General features: G+C 37.6%; 1 protein-coding gene across 11 annotated transcripts in view; it reads right to left on the bottom strand.

The window, feature by feature from the left end:
• Positions 1-22,332, bottom strand: part of plce1 (phospholipase C, epsilon 1) — a 68,534-nt gene that overhangs the window by 19,276 nt on the left and 26,926 nt on the right. For 7 of the 11 annotated variants that reach the window (XM_043254078.1, XM_043254077.1, XM_043254083.1 and 4 more), the window contains 7 exons: positions 19,957-20,203; positions 7,998-8,314; positions 5,752-5,897; positions 4,898-5,156; positions 4,338-4,546; positions 2,793-2,819; positions 1,230-1,899 (listed from right to left, as the gene is read on the bottom strand). In XM_043254078.1, coding sequence (XP_043110013.1) covers positions 1,230-1,899; positions 2,793-2,819; positions 4,338-4,546; positions 4,898-5,156; positions 5,752-5,897; positions 7,998-8,314; positions 19,957-20,203 — 1,875 coding nt within the window. Of the gene's footprint in view, positions 1-1,229; positions 1,900-2,792; positions 2,820-4,337; positions 4,547-4,897; positions 5,157-5,751; positions 5,898-7,997; positions 8,315-13,396; positions 13,589-19,956; positions 20,204-22,332 lie in introns of those variants that run through there. The other 4 variants (XM_043254080.1, XM_043254089.1, XM_043254079.1 and 1 more) reach the window with 2 other exon arrangements.

Raw genomic sequence — 22,332 nt, 5'->3', positions numbered from 1 at the left:
TAAAACCAACTGATAATAAAATTGGACAATAACAATGAATGGAATTTATAAAAAGGAAAGCTGTGCTTTAGCTGACCTTAAGTTAACAGAGTTAAGCTAAAGGAAAACGGTACTCAAAAGTTAAAACTGGAATGTGTTTAACTGCATGAGAACTACCACTAAAGTTTAAAGTGAGTTTCTATAATTCACCATACATTAAATAAAGGGTCATATGATGCAATTTTAAGTTTTCCCTTTCTCTTTGGAGTGTTACAAGATGTTCGTGAATAGATACTGTATGTCAACTGTGTTCAAATATTCAAATTAATCTAATTCAGTGCAATTTACAAAGGTCTGATTCCTGAACCTGATATAGTAAGCCTACAAATCTGGCTCTGCACAAAGGCTGTTTTTATGAAGTTAAGCGATTGCAAGTTTGCAAAGACAGACTGGAGCTTCCGACTTGTATGTTTATTATTTACAGAATCAACTAACTATTCAAACGCAAGTCTTACGCATTATAGAGTAGTGCTTCTTTGTCGTTTCGATCACAAATGCAGACATCTTGTTATGTTTCCATGGTGTGATACAATGCAACGGCAGGACACAACAACACATTATGGTAAGGGCCGTAATATATTGATCGTACACTTGAGGTATTCAGCCAATCACAACGCACTGGATGGCTGGCCAATCAGAGCATAGCTTGCTTTTCGGAACTATGCAATTCAGAGAGACAGGGCATAGAGAAGCAACAATGTACAGTATGTGAAAAATAAAGTGGTTTGAACCTTAAACCACATAAGGACATTATATTACATTATATTCTTTCTAGCAACGCCATATGACCCCTTTAAATGTAAATATAAAAATGCAGACTAAGCTGGTTTGCTACATCTATCAGCCTGGCCAGTTAGTGGTCAGCTGGCTCCTTTCTAAAACTATTAATTCAGACCAGCATGACCAGTGGCAAGACCTGTGAAACTTGTTATTTTATTAATTGTTGATTGTATTAATAAAATGAGATAACGGATAAATGAGCTTAATATGAAATATGCAATTCATTATTTTGAAAAAGATTAGAAAAGAAGGTTCTATTGTGAAAACTTTGCTAATATTTTTAAAAGAATGCACTGGATAGCTAGCCAATCAGAGCGCACCTTGGCAGTTCTACTGTGAACAGAAATAAACGTGGAATTGCAGGTTTAGTCGTATTGTGTTCTCGAATATATGAATAAATGTAAATGTACCTGGTACAAACTAACAAACTGCTTTCGCAGCCATTGTAGTCTCTGGTCAGGAAACTTCCTGATCTTCCTGATAGCACTAAGCAGCTCCTGGAGGCCCTCGTGCAGCATTTGTGCCGTGTGCTTTGGGGCCACAAAGTGCAGGAGCCTGTTGTCTGTAGTGTTAAGTCCATATAGCAGCGTGACACCATTTTCGCCTGGGTTCATGTTACACAGTTTATGCTGCAGACACACGTAGTTAACATCCACTCCAGGGTGACCCATAAAAACACCCTTGACCACATTAAGATCTAGTAGTCCATCGGTCAGTCCACAGTGCACAGGTTGGCCCAGAGGTAAGTGGTCTGGGGATGGTGAATGCCCCATTAGGCCCCTGGCTCTTCCACTTGGACCACAACTGCTATGGGGCTTGGACCAGGTAAGGAAGCAGTTATCGGGCTGTAGACGGAGACGGCAGCGGGCGGTAAGGTGGGTTTCGTGGTCATAGTGGATAACGGTTGCTCCCTGTAGCAGGAACTGGTGGATATCTGGTTGAAGAGAGAGCACGTACCAGGGGATGAGCTCTGTTCCATGGCTAAATGGTCCACGCACTTCTTCTGTGGCCTGAAGGTCTACGTCCTTAGCCAGCTCAAGTGGGTCCACTTCAGAGTCTGAGAGGTCCCCTACTAAAAACCTACAAAAAAAAAAAAAAAAAGCGGGTGAAGCCAAGAATCAAATGACTGAATAAACAGAACACTGCCTGCAAAACGTCTCAATGTCTCGGAAAAGGTAATGCCATATTAGTCTTGCAAAAGAAGCTGACATGAGCTTGGAGTATTGAAGAGCACTGTCTACCTACATATAAGACACAAATTTAGATGCCGTTATGGAACATAATACAATGCTATGTGTTAAATTACTTTAAAACGTGCATTGTGGCAGAGTTGGCACCTTAAGCTTAAATGTGGTTGTGCATCTCATTTACTCTGTGTCTTGGTCTGGATATGGCTCTAGGTTTGTGGTCTCAGAAAAGACTCCAGTCTGTTTCCAGAGAGTAATGAGGATGATAATTACCTCAACCACAGGTTTGCACTGTATCAGCACCATTACAGAGGATCCTATGGCTCTTAATGACTACTTAGCCTTAGTGTCTGAAATGAAGTGTGGAATAAATTCTGCATTATCTCTATTTAATTCAAATTGACAGCCTGGATCATGGACCAACATTTTTTGCATGGGTTCTGGTATAAGGTCTTAATCTGGACTTGATCTGAGCATCGATCTGCATAACAGGGGTGTGGCATTAGTCTCTGAATTATTATTCTAGTCTGTTTATAGGGGATTTTGGATTTGTTTTTGGTGTTGATTTTTGCTGTGTATTGAGGGGTCCATCAATACTGGTCAGTGGCAAAGAACTGGGGACTGGTCTGGAATTTGGAGACTTCAACTCTGCACTGTGGATTTAAAGGAAGAAAATCCATGCATTTCTAAGTGCAATCACACAAACCCTATATAAATAAGCGCTGCATGTCAATTAGAAACCAGTGCAGTTAGAGTAACCATTAAAAGCACAATCTGCCAACTTACAGAACACGCTCTGGCCCAGGTCCTTTTCTTAAGAGTGGACAGTAAGGGTGAAGGTTTGAATTGAATGGAAAAGAAAAACAGAAGGTAGTGGTTTGAGAACTGAAAGTGGGATTGATCTGTACACAGTGTGCTCAAATCTGATACATTTGTAGAGCCCTGCGATTGGAAGAGCTACTGGGAGAGAAGTTAAGATGAATTGAGAAGTACATCAAAGCCAAGCTGCTCACTATTCAGTGTCGTGAAAGATGAAAATGCTTGGAATGGGAATGAGATTCTCCAGAGAAACCATATTAACAACCAATAAGCACCTTCCTGCAAACAACAAAACTGCCTCAGCGCTGAGGACAAACGGAACTAAAACTCATTGCTTTCGGTCTAAGAAAACATGGGGTTTGCAGAGCTGTTCTGTACATAGGTCAACATGTATAAACTATCAAATGACAACAACATGTTCCAATGAGAAACATTTCAGTCCAATGGAAGGCCTTTGGAAATCTTTTTATAACTTGATAAGACATTTAAAGATTCAAAATAAACTCTGAGCACTCACATGCTACAGTAATTCTTTCACTCTCTTTTAAATGATCTCAAGGTTGTCAGGAGAGGAAAATTAGTAGTACACGGTACAGTGAATTATGATGAACAGAATTTCACAGCAACCCAGCCATAACCTTCATTTAAAAAAAAAAAAAAAAAAAACACAAAACAAAAAGAAAACATACTGTTTAAAAAAAAAATCATAATGAATCAAAAACATAATGAAGAGACTTTTGTCAGATGAGTTTTAAAAACCTTGATTTTTTTTTCTGTGCGATGCTTTGGGGTTTAGGATTTTGTGTGTTTTTGTGGGGACCAAAATCACAGTCCAACAGAGTTGCTATTATGTAATTTTCTTAAGGTTTCATTTTACAGTTCAGGTTATTTACTCAACTAAACCTTTAAAAGTGTCCCTAAGCAACTATGGCAGATGTCAAATCACCAGTCCACCAGTGGAAAAAACTCCCATTGAGATTCATGGGAATGCTGGATATTGTAGATCTACTTAGTTAACAAAAGCGTCAAGAAATAACCCAAAGCTCTACGCTCTATAAAGAGCCTATTAGTAAAAAAAAAAAAAAAAAAAAAAAAAAAAAACCCTGATAATTCCTCAACACACACACACACACACACACACACAAACTCACACACACACACATACATACATATATATATATATATATATATATATATATATATATATATATATATATATATATATATATATATATATATATATATATATATATATATATATACATATACATACATATATATATATATATATATATATATATATATATATATATATATATATATATATATTAGACTAAACTACTGCTTTCAAATGATTAATCACATCCAATAAAGTTTTTCTTTACATATTTAATTTACATATGTAAATATGTGTGTATACTGTGTATATTATGTATATATCAATACAAACACATGCATGTATTGTATTATATATCATATAATATTTTATAACAGGGTCCAAAATTAACTCACTGGTTTCTACTCTTGTCTTTGAAGGAATTTTTGGGGCAAACTATGATCTCTTGTGCCTTCTCCTCAGGCTCCTCTGCCTCCAGGCTTCGGTTGCAGCTACGAATCGTCTGCAGAATGTTACTGACGGTCGCCTCCTTGTCTGAGCTTTGGAGGCCATCGCTCCCAACCCTCTGCAGGAAGTTCTGCTGGCCGTTGTAGTCGGTGACAAACTGTGTAAGGTAAAGAGCACTTCACCACAGAGATTCCACACAAAAGAAAATAACCACAATTACAGACAATAAGAGTAGATCTGCGGGCTGTAAAAGCTTTCATTTGTTATTTAATAGTCACCAGAGTGGCAAAATGACTTTTTCCTGGTTGAATCACTCTAATGTGTTTTTTGTAAAGCCAGGAAGCAATTCAGCAGGCATATTAAATGTTTGATGAAAAGGTAATTGCTCCAGCTAGCCAAAATGGTCTCAAGAATATTATTGTAACTGTAAAAGGCAATTAAATTAGACTGTGGTGATACAATTTCCTGTGTTAGTCATCATCGGTCTTTGGAAACACCTAATACTCACCTCCACAGGATCTTCTTGAGAATCAAATGATGGTCGCAGTCCAATAATGCTGGCTGCACCATCCAAAGCCTCGCTAAGTTCCTTAAGGAACACGCCACAAAAGGGTACCACTTTGCATCCTGGGATGTTGAGAGCACGGTTGACCACCTTCTTGTACTCAGAAGATGACTCATGCTGGGCCATGGCATCCTTCAGCCCACGCATAGTCTCGATATCGGCCTGGTCCATGAACTGCCACATCTTCAGCACTTTGCGAGACCTAAGAGAAAAGAATGAGATGGCCCATCTATATGTATATTGTTCAAGGCTTCTTAACACTTTGGTTTTTAAATGTACTTTAAAGCTTCATTTAGGAATACAGTCTGATGGATAGTATAAATGCTCTGACCTCACAGATGATTACAAGAGTTGACAACCAGAGTTACATTTCAAGTCATACAATATTCTTGTATAATAACCAGGAAACTGTATCGATTTTCTCTCTCTTACCAACACAAGTGGAATAAAAATCTAAATGACTGCACTGAGAACACAAAGAGGCTGCTACATGTTCTGACTGTAGTGAAAAAATGTCTTTGAGGACTAGTATTAATTTTAATCTTAGTGGCACACATAAAACCTTTGATAGATGACTAAAATTGTAGATAACTAGTCCGCAGAGAAAGTAACTTGGGTTGCAGATTAGTATTGAGACTTATCCTTTCACGTGTAACAAATGTGCTGTCAAAAACAAATCAGTGACTCAGGAATGTCCCTCACTTTGTTAAGCAACACACAATACAAACAGAGAGGGTCATTTATTCTCAAAGGATTATTTCTTTTCTAACCAAGCCATTCAAGGCATCATGCCATACCTGAGACCTGCCAAGAATTCCATGACCGCATTGTAGTTGCCCATGTTCCAGGAGCACTTTGCCACATGGACAAGGTATGAGAAGACTTCTCTCTTCTCCTCCATGGACCCAGCAGTCAGGATAAGCCAGGTCACCCATGAGCTCACCTAAATACACAACACACACTTCAGTTTGAGGCCCAAACCTGAGAAAATACTCATCTCCATACCTTCCTCACTTCATTCACATGATGTATAACCGCGCGTATTATGAAGAAACACTGAAGATTGTATAACATAAATCTCTAGCTTTAAACTTGATTTCATTTACATTTTGCAAGAAAAATGAAGGTTTGAGTGCACAAAAGTAGATTTCAGCCCACTGGACCCCATAACACTAACACTGATAACAAGACAGCGATCCATACAACTGCTGGGTTACTGTATATTCCAAGTTTTCTGAAGTTACACAATGGGTTGACATACACTTGGTATAACCTTTTGTTAATGTTTGGAACAACATGAGGGCAAGTAAGTGATGAACCTTTGCTTTAAAGCAGAAACTACAAAAAACAACATCTGCAATTTTAATGCAAGTTTAATATGCAGAGAATTAAGTGCGGAGGTTGTTTCCCTTCGAAAAGCATAATAGTGCATGGTGCCATCAAAGCAGTGCTCTATTTGAACACCCTGACCAATTAAAAAAAACACTCAGAATGCATGAAGTATTTTATTAATAGAAAGGATTTTTTCGTATAGATTTATTTTTACAGATGTTTTACAGTGCAACGCATTGCATTTACAGAAACCGATATTTACTTAAAATTATGGACAATATCCTAACCAAAAATTACCAAAATACCTTTTTTTTTTTAGCAGTGTATCAACTGCACAGAAACACCCTGGCAAGCACACAGAACACCCCAGTATTGTAGTGTTGAGCCTTTGTACGGTCAATCACCACTCACATTTTCTCTAAACACAAAGTCACAGAATCCAACCGTCTCAAGTCCTGAGCACTCATAACCGCAATCAGTTTGAGCGCAAATATTTATGCGATGGTGTGTTGTAGCTAAAAACACCTCACAGAAAGTCAGTCAGTTACATAAACAGTTCCGCTGAGGCCTGGATGGTCAGGGACGTTTAATACGAGAGGACCGATACACTGGAACTCATGTCATTCTGCCAGGATTCCACCGGTCAGACTGCTGCTCTTGAGTTACTACACAGTCCGGCCAGCCAGGAGTTAGCGGACAGCAGATTTGACACATTAATAACTTACATAAGAGTTACCAGAGACACCGCTTCCCTGGAAGGGGCTTCAAAGGCAGCCGACGGTCAAGTGTCTGAATAAGACCACAAACAACTGACCACAACAAAGACAACAGACCACAATCCCTAGGCTATGCACGGACACCCAGTGGCAACACTTCAGGGATGTATTATGTGGGTTACAGAATAACCAAAATAACTTAACACATTGCTGGGGCACGAATGAGCCCACAGGAAGCATTAGGGTAAAAGAGCGAATCAAATCCATCTAAAGGAGGAATCTGGGACTTGTTCGCAAAGGACACCAGGATTAAGGCCGGGAGGGGTGTTATGTGATCCATTCACTTTGACATTGCATCAAAGCCTATGATCTAGACAACTCCCTTCAACTAGGAAACCTTCAATGTTTCTTCTAATCGGTTAAGCAGGAACTGCATTTAACGAGCATTACGCTACTAGACAAAACATAAGACTGATTTCCAATGTGAGGGTCACCTTTCTGAGTTGTGAGTCTTACATAACCAGCATCGACTCTCTGGGCTATAAGCATCTGCAAAGCTTTATGTCATGTTATTCCCAATCACAACCTGTCTAGATTCTTGCTTTTACATTAAACATAACCAGCTTTTCATGTTTTGGGTTGTAAAAACTTCAGCCAAAAATGGCAAACATGGATTTTATCTCCATTTCGTTTCTTAAAATCAAAACCAGCTGATCTAAAGGCAAGTGCTCACCTTAAAGATGACATCATTCCACTTTCTTTAAGGCCCGTTCAAAAGGAGAAACACGATTTTCCTCTGGCACTATCTGTATCCAATATTTAAGACAACTGCAATAAACATCTGTTTGGATAAGCAGGTACACGCTATGAAGGTGAAAAGTCCAAATAGAACAGGCAACAGAACGGACACCCTGCTGCAACCATGTCCAACTCTTCCAGAGCTAACGCCCTTCAATTCACTTTGTTACGAAACCGCATTATTAATGATTGCTCACCTCATTAAATCTTGTGACGAGGTCTTCTACTGTGTTGTGGTGATCGTTCTGAGTGGGCATGATGGGGGCGGACAGGGAGGCTTTCAGGTGCGGGTGGCGTTTGTTGCACTCTGGGCTTCCCAGATCTCGGGTGAGAAAGCTGAGGTAGTCGAGAGGGAAGACGCGGCGATACAGCTGCTGCTCCTGTTCTGTCAGGATGGTGGCGATCTCCTCGGGGAACTGGATGAGGTGCCGCAGGTCGGCTAGTTCCTTACTGATGCCCGTCACGGTGGACGGGAGGATGCTGGAGTTGGCCATGGAGCTGCACAGCTGCCTTTCTGAGAGAGTCAAAGACAGTAGAGTTTACTTAATAACCTCTGAATGTAACCTAATGGCTCTCTCCTAACACCATATACCTATATACTGTTCCGTCATTAATGTATAACTACAGGAATAAATGACTAATGCACTACTAACATTGTAGTAACTACTATTTTACTTAAGACACTCTGTTTAACAGTTTAGTAAGTAACAGCACTAATTGGTAGCTTCTAACTAATCAATAATTCCTTTTTTTTTTACGTTTTTTTTTTACAGTATTCTAAAGTGAAAATCATCATGACTCCCCAATATCGAATTTTGAGATAGTAATGACTACTACAAGTTATTTGGATCAGTATTCTAAAGTGAAGATCATCAAGTATTGATTTAAATGTTAACACATTAGCAAAATAAATTACTAACCAGGACCTTACAAAAAACTCAAGCTTACAAAACAAAGCTGTAGATGGAAAAAAATCTCCATAGAAGTTCTTTGTGCATTTGTGTTTTTTTCCACTAATGTAAGAAACTGTGTATTTACTATGTATTAAAGTTATCTACTGTGTATTTTAAGTTATCTAATATTTTGATTCTTAATTTCCATGATCTAAACATTTTTAAGAATTAAATGTTTGTTGTCAATTGAAAGGGTTTAGGCCTTCTTGCATTATTATGCTGTTATATTATAGTGGCATAAAATGGTCTTAAACTAAAAGGGCAGTATATCACACAACTAAAAGTTATCACCACAGGCCTATAGACAGTGGTTACTTATAATGCTTCCTTAGAAGTAAATCCACTAGGATTTGAAACAGAGCCATTATATAGGACATTTATTACGTGCCCCTAAAATTGTATTTATCCGTTCAATCAACTAGCGAGACAAGGCTGGTGATAACTGTGTTCAGTACAGCGCAGTGCAAAGGAGAAAGATAAACACAGACACAGATAAAACAATCATAATACAACATAATACAGTATTTACATGGTAATTAAGGAGAAGCGGAGAGTACCACAAAAGACAAAACAAATAACTTTAATAATGTACACTGTGTGACAGTGCGGTCTCATCAGTGAGGTCCAGTAAAAGTGGAAGGCGCCATACAGGCCAGAGTTGTAAATATTCCCAATAACCCATATACTGTGACACTGATGGATCATTTCTTCAACATCACCGGGCACAGTGTTTTTTCATTACGTTTCAGTATATTTACATATCCCCACCGTTTCCTCCACTCTTGCCTGAGATTGCGATCAGAAAACGGTTATGCTAGTATGGTGCTCAAGGGCAGGTCAAGCAAAAATAATATAAATACTGTGAATCATGCTTGTCTGGATAGCATCAGCTGTCAAAAGCAGTGTTTGCAGGCTCCTTCGGCTCAACGCGCCGCCATGGAGACCGCCGGAACAGGAGGGGCAGAGTGAGAGTGCCGCTTGATTTGTGTTTTTAGTCTAGTCTTCTGATAGAACAAGAGAGTGTTTCTAGTACACACTACAACTTCGAGTGTCATATCAAAACCTTAGTTTGAAACCCCATACATTTCGGTGTTAGCACGTTGCTAAGCTAAAGGCACAATGCTCCAAAAGGAAAATAGCAAACGGCAAACACAAATAACAGATTAAATGGTAACACTTTACAATAAGGTGTCATTTGCTAACATTAATGTATTAACTACCATGCGCAAACAATGAACAATAAATTTTTTACAGTATTTATTCATCTTTGTAAACATTTGCTAATTAAAAAAATACAACCATGAATTGTTAGCTCACAAAGTACTGTTTGTTCTCAGTTCATGTTAACTAATGCTATTAACTAATGTTAACAAATGAACCTTACAGTAAATATATTGTCATTAGGTGGCAGAAGCACCATTATAATGCAATAGTAGTAACTAGTCTTGGGCTAATTTGTGACTAAAAAAGACAATTACCAGGAAAAGTAACTATACTATTACAAAAAAAATTTAAAATACTATTTAACATAACTTTTTTTAACATTCTAACAAACATTATATCAAAATACACAATTTAACTTAAAATTGTTAAGTTATAAGTTATTAAGCAGAAGGGAGTTCTTTTAAAATATTAGCATAGAAAATATTACAGATCCTAATTTGACCACTCAGTGTTAACAATATACTAAATAAAGCTGTTGTAATAATTATCATTATTATTGTCTTACGTTTTAATTTTAAGAACAACAGCAGTATTACAGTACTTAGTGAATGTTAATAGAGCTTTTATTTTGAAGGAACCCGAGCAGGAAGTCCTCGGCGTTTCTTTTTTTTCGACAGCAGCAAATTTATAAAGTATTTTCAATACTAATTCGGTAAGACATATCACATCGTCGCACGCCTTGTAAAATAATCATAAAAATCTTGCTAAGAAACCGTCAAGCGCAGATTTCTCTCAAAGATTGGACTTTGAACCCTGTCTCCGAGAGCTTGTGCAGCGCTGTTTGAACACAGGCGGTTCATTAGAAAGCATAAGGTTCTGCAGTGTATTTAATTGTTTAAGGACATTTCATGATGTTATTCATTATACAGTATCAACCAGAAACAACCACCCCTTCTTAAGCGGTCTCTCACTGTTTTCTGGGACAGTTTTAAATGCTTCCACACTGCCGTCATGTTTGCTCCATTAGTGCACGCCTCTATTTGATCTCATCACATCAATGTTCGGTACAATTTATTTGGTTTTTTTTGCCGTTTCCGGCCAAACATTCAGTGCCTTCACAGAAATCAGTGATATAGAGGCTTGAAGTATATCATGATATGACACTTTATCTTGTAATAAGCATTATTGTGGACATATGATACTGTACACTGTCTAGGTATGAAAGCCTATTTTTATAAAATAGGTAATTGTGACTCTCTCACAAATCTATTTTCTTCACAATTGCAAATCTACAATCGCACAAATCATTTTTTTTTTTAGAATTGTGAGATATAAAATGGCAAGTTTTAAAAAAAAATTTGTATTGTGAGAAACTTCATAACTCGCAATTCGGCGTTATAAAGACATAACTTTCGCTTGTGATCACACAATCACAATGTTTATATCACACAATTCTGACTTTATAGCTTGCAATTGCAATTTTTTTTTCATCTCACAATGCAAAAAAAGGATGTGAAGTGAGATAAAAAAAATTTGCATTAACTTTTTTTTCTTGTGGCGGAAACGGGCTTTCTATTGTGAGCAGCTCACTTGCAAATTCTCAGCGATTCAGCTAAAAAATTAATGCAAAAAAAAAAAAAAACCTTGAAAAGTTTTAATAAATCTGAGCTGTGCTGTTTTACTGCTTAAAATTGAACCAATGCCCAGTAATACCGATGCGTTTTTTCTGAGGTGAGTTTTAGGCACATCATATTTACATTATGCAGACTCATATCCATTCGCATTTTATTAGCCATCACATGCATCTGCCTTGTGTCATTTTCTCTTTGCACATGGTATCTTTTGAAGCAAAATGGAGGGAAATGAATGCACCACATTAGGCTGTGAATGAGCTGTCCTGATCTTTATGCATGGGCCACTCATGGTTCAGGTCTAAAGCAGACAGGAAGCAGCGCTTGTTTTCTGAACAACAGCAGAGATCCTGCTATTAAGACGCACAGAGAAGCTGAGGTGCACCTCCTGCACACTAAAGGAGCACAACTAATTCAAATTGATTGATTGATTTTAAATGTTGGAATAAACAAATAGTAAAAGGTGTTGATTAAAGCATTGCTTTTACAGTAGGTGCAATCTTATTTTTGTCCTAATCAAGCAGCCCTAGACCTTATGTTTCTAGACTAATGCAAACACACTCTGTCTTACAATTAACAATATACAATTAACAGGAACGGCAGATAACTAAGGACTCGTTTATTTAGAAATGATGCTGATACAACACATTATCAGTCCAAAAATCAGTCAAGACTTGAGGAGAAAAGAGACTTCATATTGGACAGAAATAGTCTGGCTTATGCATGTTTGATTTACGACCAGTGAGTTTGACTTACAATAACATCCCTAGTATCCCATCTCGTCTGGAGAATAAATCATTAATAGAAAGCGCTTCTGTAAAATAACTAACCTGTAACTACCTGGGATGACAGAAGACCCATATAAATACATTACACTGTCTTGAACATGTAGGGAAGACAACTATGACAGAAAATGTATTGAAATCACAAAAAAGTGATGCTCATTTAAATGCTATAAAGTGGTATTTTAGTATTTTAATAATACATGAAGATGCAGTAAACTGTAAATGTTTCATGCGCCAAACATTAGCAGATATATTTGCAGCGTTGAGTGAGTTGTGAAGGTAAATGCCCTCAGACTCTTCTACAACCTCCAGAAAAATATTTGAAATGAAAATGTAAGGGGAAAAAAAAATTGAAATAGACAGTCATTCAGAATAACCTTGAGCAGCGTGTTTCATTTTGTGTAACAAAAGAGTGAAAGCCTAAAGAACATCATAAAATAGCAAAATAGAAACCCTGTTCAATATAACGTGTGGATGTACTAGTAATCTCGCACACATTAATTAATTAATCCATTGCTTGGTTTCATATAAAGCTTAAATTTAGTATTTCAATTTAGTTAAAGATCAAGTAACCTAATTTATCTATGAAGAAAGGGCTAAAAACGGGGTAAAAAATAATAAAATATGCACTTTTATTCAAACAAATACTGTCTGCAAAACCCGAAATCTGTTCCATCCTTTAAAAGGGACAATCCCTAATCACCTGTTGTCGTTCCAAACCCGTAGGACTTTTTCACTCCAGCTGCCAGCACTCAACACAAACAAATTATGCAACCGTAATCAAACATTAAGGCGTATTCCTTTTTGATAAGTACGTCGCTGAATCATCTTCAAAGTGTTTCTAGGGACATTTTTGGTGTTTTTCCTAGTCTCACACAGCCAAAAACATCAGTCTGCCAAACTAGAGTACGTAACTAACTCTCTACACAGCAAAAAATACATAAAAACACTTCAGTCTTTGACACCGAGCACTGTCCGGCAGAACAGCTCCACTGAAACTCTACTGAAAATGTGACGGCACTGCCTGTTGTTGTGTGTATGGCAAAGTCGAAGCGTGACTTACTGAGCAGCCTGTAGTCCATCCTCTGTGAGTGGGAGTGTTTCATGGCTGTGGCCGTAGCGGCGGTCGGCTCGCTGACTCCCTGCTTCACGCTGCAGCGGCGAGAGGCGCTTAGCCACATTTAAACTCAGCCTGACTGCAGCTGCCAGCTCTCTACTACCACAAATCTGACTCGCTGCATATCTCACTCGTTCACACACACACACACGCTGTTTGGCCACTCGTACTCCCCTCCCTCTCTCTCTTTTGCTCTCTCTCTCTCTCTCACATACACACACACACACACACACACACACACACACACACACACACACACACACACACACACACACTTACTCTCTCCATTGGCTTCTCCTTCCTGGCAGGTCATGTTACTCATAGACGAAAGCAACACATAGCATTAAGTGCAGGGCGAGGAAATCGAGCACCCAAACATGCTCTGATCACCCGTGAAGACCTCACCGGTTGACTTGGGTAAGAGTCCAGCTCGAATTTGATAGGCAAACAATGACTTTAAAGCCTAAATTTGGGCATGTGACTTTGGGGATGTGCTTAAGCGTGCTTGTTTCCATCATTAACTTTCCCAGTACATCCTGTGTGAGACTGAACGAAGAACTCATCCAATGGCTTTATGGTAAATATGCCAGCTCCATTAAGACACAGAGAAAAGCAGGTCCAGGAATCTCATTTATAAAGCCATTAATGACTCAAATCAATTGCATCTCTTAAGACATGTCAAAGCCAGAGTTGCTGAATACAGGAAAGCCCATTAACATGGCTTCAATAACTGTTGTGAATATCAACACAGTTAATCTGGCCTCTCATGTCTATTAAACCTGTATGGCTTATTTTCTTGTCCATGCTGCACTTTTCTCTACAACAAAAGCAACTGGCGATGTCGAACTCCAAAGATGACAAAAAGTTTCATTACAGCGCCATGAGAATAGCCCATACTAATCATGCAAGTCTTGTGAGGTCATACAAAAAGATGTGTGACAGAAATGTCAGTCACTATTCACAACCCATGTCAGAGGTGCCACAAAAACAGGCACGATGCCAGGTTTGACGTCAATGACACCAAATGTTGTTGGTTCTCATATGTTGTAACTAAAGACTGAATACAAAGAAGTGTGGATGAGAAGTTTTTCAATGATTATCAACATAAATTTAGCAGGAAGAGTTTACCCTAAAATGACCCCATATTTTACTCACCCCGAAGCCATCCTAGGTGTCTATGACTTTGTTCTTTCAGACGAACACAGTCGGAGGTTTTTAAAATCTGATCCTGGTTCTTCCGAGCTTGGCCATGCTCGTGGAAAGAAGCCATAATTTTTAGGCTCTGTAAATCGGATATATCCGCAAGTACCGCAACACAAAACTATATTTTAACCATATTTTTTAACATTTTTAACATAGATCATGAAAAATGTGTTTTATTTGACACGGGGGAAGGTTTGCCATTTTCTGCGCATGCAAAACAAAACACGCCATCGGAGTGCAATCCAAAATCTCCCTGCTTTATAAACTGTGACTGTCTAACACAACCTGGGCCGCGCTCAAAAGCCTCACCTCAAGCAGTAAAGGTCTCAGAGTTGCATTCTTCCACAGAGCCCCCTCTCATTCAAGCACGTATGTGAGCAAGTGTGTTCTCCTGACCTGACCCAGAGCGCTATTCCTGTCCACCTCCGCTGAAACTCAGCGCGTCTGCGTGCTGCTGTATTGTTTTCAAATAACCCAATTTTAATCGTTAATTTACGATTCTCCTAAAAGGAATGTCCCACTATAACCAAATAGTGTTCAATGGAGAACTGTTTGCTCCTTTAGAAAAAGCTTTCCTGAGAGAACCCAAAAACATTTCTAAATGTATTCCTTTTCATTTTTATTAATTTTTTAAAAAATGCTGTTATTTGCAATTATGTTTTCAACATTAATTATAATAGGAAATGCTTTAAAGAAGCAAATCAGCATGTAATTGTGCTGAGAATCCAGCTTTCATCACATGAAAAGAATAGGTTACAAAAGAATAATATGTTTTTTTTTTTTATAATTCCCAATAATACCGTTTTAATGTATTTTGGATCAAATAAATGCAGATTTGGTGATGATAAACTTCTTGCCTAAACAGACTACGGCAGAGTATACACACCCATCTTTTTTATTATCGTTTTATCTTTACAATAGAAATATAAAAGCAAGCTATAAATTATGCAGCTACAGTAAAAATAAATGTAAAAGTCCATTTTGCTTTTTCGACATAACCTAAAATCTACCTTAGCCAATTAAACACTACAAAAAGGTTGCAACAACAATGTTGAATACATCACAGAAAACAAATTAGGTAGTTTCACGTCAACTCAAAATCCCTGGCTCAGATTTTGGATTTTGTCAGTATTTTTTTCTAAAGAAAGATAAGCATGAGTGGTGATATAATTTAAAATATTAAATGTTGTATATTTACTGAGTAATTAACCGTTTTGTATAGGAGGGTTAAAATGTCCATTTAAAATGAAAATATTAATTTTAAATTAATATTAAATTAAATTAAGAATTAGCTGTATGCAAAGTGACCCACATTTGGTTTCTGACCACTGAAAATTTAACAATTATACTCTTGAGGCCACACTACTGCTGGAATGCAACCACAGAGCCTTACAAATAAAGGTGCCAAAAATAAAGTTTGTTAAGACCATTGGTCTCAAACTCAATTCCTGGAGGGGCACAGTTTTGTTCCAACCCTGATCAACGTCTTTAGGATCACTAAAAACGTCCAAGCAGGTGCAATTTGGAGCTGAACTCCAGGAATTGAGACCAATGGTTAAAACCCAAAATATAAAAAAGCATTAAGATATCTTTAATACAGCTTGAGTTACTGGCATGCATGCTTTTTCCCATTTTTTCCCATTGGCATGAAAGATAACGATGATGTCATCCTTCTGAAGTCATTTTTCCCCTCCAGCAATTTGGCTCCAAATCTCTTGACATTTTGACTTTGCTCTACAAATTAGTGATTTACTTCCTTTAATATACAGCTGTCACATTTACCGTTTCTGCTTTTCATGCATGTTTATATATTGACAAAATAAAACATTTGAGCTAGTGAAGTTTCTGAGATATGGATTAACAATTAACAATTATTTTAAGGAATAGTTCACCCAAAAATTTAAATTCTGTCATAATTTACTCACCCTCAAGTTTCTTTTTTTTCTCAAAATATCTTCCTACAACAATCAGGCTGTTTTGGGTCACCAATGACTTCCATAGTATTTTTTTTTGCCTACTATAGAAGTCAATGGTGACCAAAACAGCCCGGTTACGAACCTTTTTCAAAATATTTTCCCTAACTGTTCAATCCTGACAATTCCGGCAGCCAGCCTTTCTCATTGCGGCATCTGTCCGAGGCATGCTGCACAACCGCAACCAATAAGAAACAGTGCTTGATCCTTGAAAGGTTTTGGGTGACCTACTATGGAAGTCAATGGTGACCAAAACAGCCTGGTTGCAAACCTTTTTCAGAATATTTTTCTATGCGTTACACACAGGTTTGAAACTACTCGAGAGTGAGAAAATTTCTTTTTTGGGTGAACTATTCCTTATTACACCAAGCATAAACAATAGATCAATCAATGTAAAAAGATCACCCTGAAAATGCTAGTGACTGTTCTGGCTGGCCTGAAATACCACTTTGACAGGACACCCTAACTGTTCAATCCTGACGCTAATTTCATTCATTCACAGCTAAAATCTAAAACAGTGCAGGATATTGAATGCGGAAATTCTATAGTCAGCTACATTCAAATAGAAGCTGATTTTGAAGGGGTTGGCTGTGGTTTTAAGTGCAGAAGCTCTTCATGACTTTATGCTAAGCAGGATTTAAATATCTTTTTAATCTTTGTAAGCTGTTTGCATTTAAATGGCGAAAACAGGACATCATGTTCAACAGATTTCAGGTGCGCAACGCTGGCGTCTGCTAAAATAAACATGAGACATCTGTAAGGGGTAAAAAAAAAAAAATAATAAAAAAAAATAAATTAACCACCTACACCACAGCCTCGTAGGTTCATTTCACAAACACAAAAACATTTCATTGACCGACCCAACAAAACGGTCTAAAACGACAGATTCTAACCAACTTTTCTGCCCAAAACGACCAATAAACCTCCGCACACAATGAGATTTTTGGTGTCACTTAATTTGCAGAACATCTTTACCTCTCACTGTGTTTGAAAAGCCCAAAAATGGTGAGAATGTCCATTGAGAGGGGCCAGATTGCATTTTGGCCCAGATGCCTGAACTTCCCACAACTCGCGAGAGAAAAATAATGCTTGTGTATTTAATTATGAGGCCGCGAATACCAGGGTCACTGACTCATGGTCCCACACAGACGTCATGTCACCTGGAATTAGTCCAGGGCGCCGTGTATTCGAATCACTGAGGATCGCTTTACACTGACATGCCTCACGAAGGGCTTGAAGGTTACACTCCAAATGGACGAGCGCCAGGTGATAAGCTAATGCGGCCAGAATCAAATTAAAGGGAGAGCACTGTCTGACTTTTTGTAAATCAAAGCAGGCGTTTGAAGTTCGCTGTTTGAATGGCTTGGCGAGCCAGAGCGAAAGAGCCGAGGAAGTCAGAGACTGACGCCCTTCTCCCCCGCATCGGTCACGTTACACAGCCCTGGACGGAGAAGAGAGATGATTTTCATTAGTTCATAACCTGCTTCTGCGGCGCCTGTAAGAGGCCTCCTCGTAAATCATCTTTCATTCTCTTCAGAATGAGAGAGCAAAAACAACACCAGGATAGAGGAAAGTCATTATTATGAACAAAAGAAGACCGCGTTAACAAAAGAAACCAATTATTCTCATAGAGAAAATCTCGCTATTATTATGCATTATCTATTACTCTGTGGTGCTTGTGACAAAGTTTGCAACAAAGACTTGCGTGTGGAAAATCATCCACCAAAGCTAGTGAAGATTACAAATCATGTTCCGTAATCTTTGGACGCAGAAACCGTCTTTGAAAAGATGAAGTGGCATCTGAATGATAAGGAAATACACACACTTGAATTATTCTTTAAAAAGATGCTGAATTATAAAAAAAAAAAAAAAAAGTGTGTTCCAATCGACTTCATCCAACGTCCCAAGTCTAGAGGGCTTTATGGGGAAAAACAAAGTTAGTGATCTCTAGGGAATGATCTGCACATTCCAGTCATCCAAATCCTGAGTAATTCTGTCCAGAGGATCCACAAAGACAAAGAGGATGCATAGAAAAAAACTCATCAAGCTATAGGGAAAACACATCCACATGTGAGCACAAAAAGACCCTTAAACTCAAAAGACCCTTGTGCCTTTTTTTATTTGTTCAACCTGAATAGAAAGCACTGTTTCTTATTGGTTGCGGTTGTGCAGCATGCCTCAGACAGATGCCACAATGAGAAAAGCTGGCTGCTGGAATTGTCAGGTTTAAAGTTTTGATGTTTTCATATGCAAATACAAACAATATTCCTTGTAGCTATACTGTGTCTATAAAATAGTCTTTTTTTATATATATATATATATATATATATATATATATATATATATATATATATATATATATATATATATATTTATTTTTTTATAATTTACATATATATATATATATATATATATATATATATATATATATATATATATATATATATATATATATATATATATATATATATATATATATATATATATATATATATATAAATATATAAATAAATATATATAAATATATAAATAAATATATAAATATATATATATATATATATATATATAATTTATATATTAAATATATATATATTAAAATATATAAATAATATAAAATATATATTATATAAAATATATAAATATAAAATATATTATTTATATATTATACTTTTATTTTGTTAATATCTGGACTACATAACTTTAAAGGAGAGTTTGCCAATTTTTGACCAGATTGTTACCGTTACAAAATCAGTAGTATGTGTAAATGGACAATTACTACACTTTCTTTTCATCACGTGCAACAAGATATCCCTGTTCATTTGTTAGCAAAAGTCAGCCAAATACAAACATGCGAAACACCATCTGTAGCTCTAACAAAAGCCCTGAAGTCATCTTCTCCTGTTAAAGCTACAAATTAATCTTCTGCATTTTGGTGTTCCCAACTTTCTCACAACCTTTATGAGGTGGCTAATTGGTGCAGATTTCTACGACCTCACCTTTTTGTACATTTTTATTAAGCAGTCATTTCAGTACAGCACAAAATATAACACCAATCCAGATTGCATGATTTTGTACAATTTGAGTGACCGGGTAGGTTTAGGGGCGGGGTTAGGTGTAGGTCATGCATACAAATTAATTCGTAAAATATGTACAATCATATGAATTTGTCGAATTCGTACAAACCCACCTCACAGCTGCTGACAGCTAGATCAACAAAATGGTATTGGCCGGATCCACAATGCATGTTGTCAAAAGTAATTTTTTTGGTTTTTTGTTAAATCCCCTTAAATCATAAAAACATCACCATCGGAAATCTGTAGTTTTTTTTACCTTTTAGCATTGCTCGACCTGTGGAGCCGACCGTGAAGCCGGGCAGAGAACTTCGGGCCCCGAGAGCAGCTGTGGCCTCCAGCAGGGCCCCGCTCAGATGAGCTGCAATGCTGGTTCTAAGAGGACAGGCCCTGAATCTAATCTGTAACGGGGAGACCGGAGGCCATGACACGGCCTGGGCGAGCAGCTTTTTGGACGGGTGCAGGAGATAGACCTCAGCACTCAGGGCAGGATCAACATGGTCGATCTGTAGAAAAGAGAGACAATGGGAATGCATGTTTGTTATATGATGGTCTTGAGAACATGCTGTATGATGTTGGTACGCCCAACGCTATTCACAAGATGACATGAATGTGCTCCTATTAGAGACGCCACAATGAGGACAATTTCACACATTTTATTTCCATTTTTTGTCAGTATCTCCATTGCTTATTTTGATCTTTAACAAGATATTTACATTATACCCTTTCTTTGAATGCTTAAAAATGGTCAATTAGTTATTCAGTGAAACACTACAAACTCACTTATATTATACAAGAAATTTTATTGACAAGTCAGGCAAATCTTTTATGAAGCCCCGTCGATGGCATGCAAACAGAAATTCTGTCTGAATGCCGTCTACAGTAGAATGCAACAAATTAAGGAATTATTACATTTATTGAAGGAGTAAAAGCAACAAAAATAAAACATTACATTTCTTTGGATTTTTGCTTTTTATATCAAAACTAAATAAGCCCACTAGGGGACTAACAATTGGCTGACCAGTCGATGCAAAACCTTACAGACATAGATGTCACCATCTTCGATTCTTTAATAATCTCTGACTTGGTGCCCTGCAGTTATTTATAAAAATCGAAGGAACTGCCAGCCGGTTCTGTAATAATGATAGCAACAGGAAGCTATAGGAGTCAAAAAAAGAGCAAATGGAGAAAAACAATCCCAGGTCTTGTGATCAAACTTATTGAGAAAAAGCACAGATTGGGTGATTTTACTCCTATCTTTGACGCAGCGCACATCTCCCCTCTCTGCAGTAAGCAGCCATTATTTCACCATTACCGATCCCAGACTGCATTTCTGCCAACTGCTTCCAGGAAACTCATTACAGCTGTTGTCTGTGGCCTTCCTCTGAAACGATTGACCCAGCTTCTTTGCCACCTCTATCCCCAAACGGCGCTTGCTCTGATGAGAAATAAACTACTCTCATTGGATAAATGGATTCAGCGGCGATGCAACGTGACTGGCAAATAGCAGGTGCTCTGAGTTAAAGCGCAAGACCTTGAAGACCTTTCACTTAGTTTATAATGTAAGAACAAAACCAGAAAGAGGCATGTCGAAGTCAAAGCTAGGTATTGTTTACAAACGTTTTAGATTTTTATTTGCCCTGTGAACATTATTGCCCCAACTGTATTGTTTAATTTTCTCTCATGCAAAGCTGATTTTCTGCTCAAGAAAAATACTGTCCTCATTAAAACAATATTGAAAACAGTTAATTACTACTACTACTACTACTACTACTACTACTACTACTACTACTACTACTACTACTACTACTACTACTACTACTACTACTACTACTACTACTACTACTACTACTACTACTACTACTACTACTACTACTACTACTACTACTACCACTACTACTACTACTACTACTACTACTACTACTACTACTACTACTACTACTACTACTACTACTACTACTACTACTACTACTACTACTACTACTACTACTACTACTACTACCACTACTACTACTACATGCAACAATTACGCCATGACTTTATGGATTTAGTGCCATGACTCTATATATATATATATATATACATACATACACACACACACACACACACACACACACACACACACACACACACACACACACACACACACACACACACACACACCCCTAATATAAGTGTCATTAAATAAACACATAAAATATATTTTCCATCCTCAAATACAAAATGTATACACATTTTATGAACATCAGCAAGAAAAAGAGTAGTTGCACTTCTGATCCCTAGAAAAACAATCAGCAGATGCGATATTTCAAGGGTGAGATGAATAACGTCTCTAATTGGACACAGAGAGTATTGCGCTCACCACCGAGGATAAAGGAGCTTATTGCCACAGCAACCAGGATGAAAGATTCTTGATGGTGCTTAGCAAGTCAATTGCTCTGTTTCTCATTTTTCTCACTTCAAACAAAGAGAACGCAGCAAAAAAACTCAATCAAGATGAGGACTTATGTAATGAGGCGACTCTCCTTTGAAACTGTCGGGACCCGTGTTTATGAGGTTTAAATCAAGAAAAGAAAGCCTGCTTTGGAACACTTAAGAAAAGAACATGTCATCACAGTATGCTTAAAAGGCAAAC

Source organism: Puntigrus tetrazona, chromosome 12 (genome assembly GCF_018831695.1).
Source record: "Puntigrus tetrazona isolate hp1 chromosome 12, ASM1883169v1, whole genome shotgun sequence".
NCBI lineage: Eukaryota > Metazoa > Chordata > Actinopteri > Cypriniformes > Cyprinidae > Puntigrus > Puntigrus tetrazona.
The sequence above is the reverse complement of the archived record's forward strand: the minus strand, read 5'-3'. Positions and strand labels throughout refer to the sequence as shown.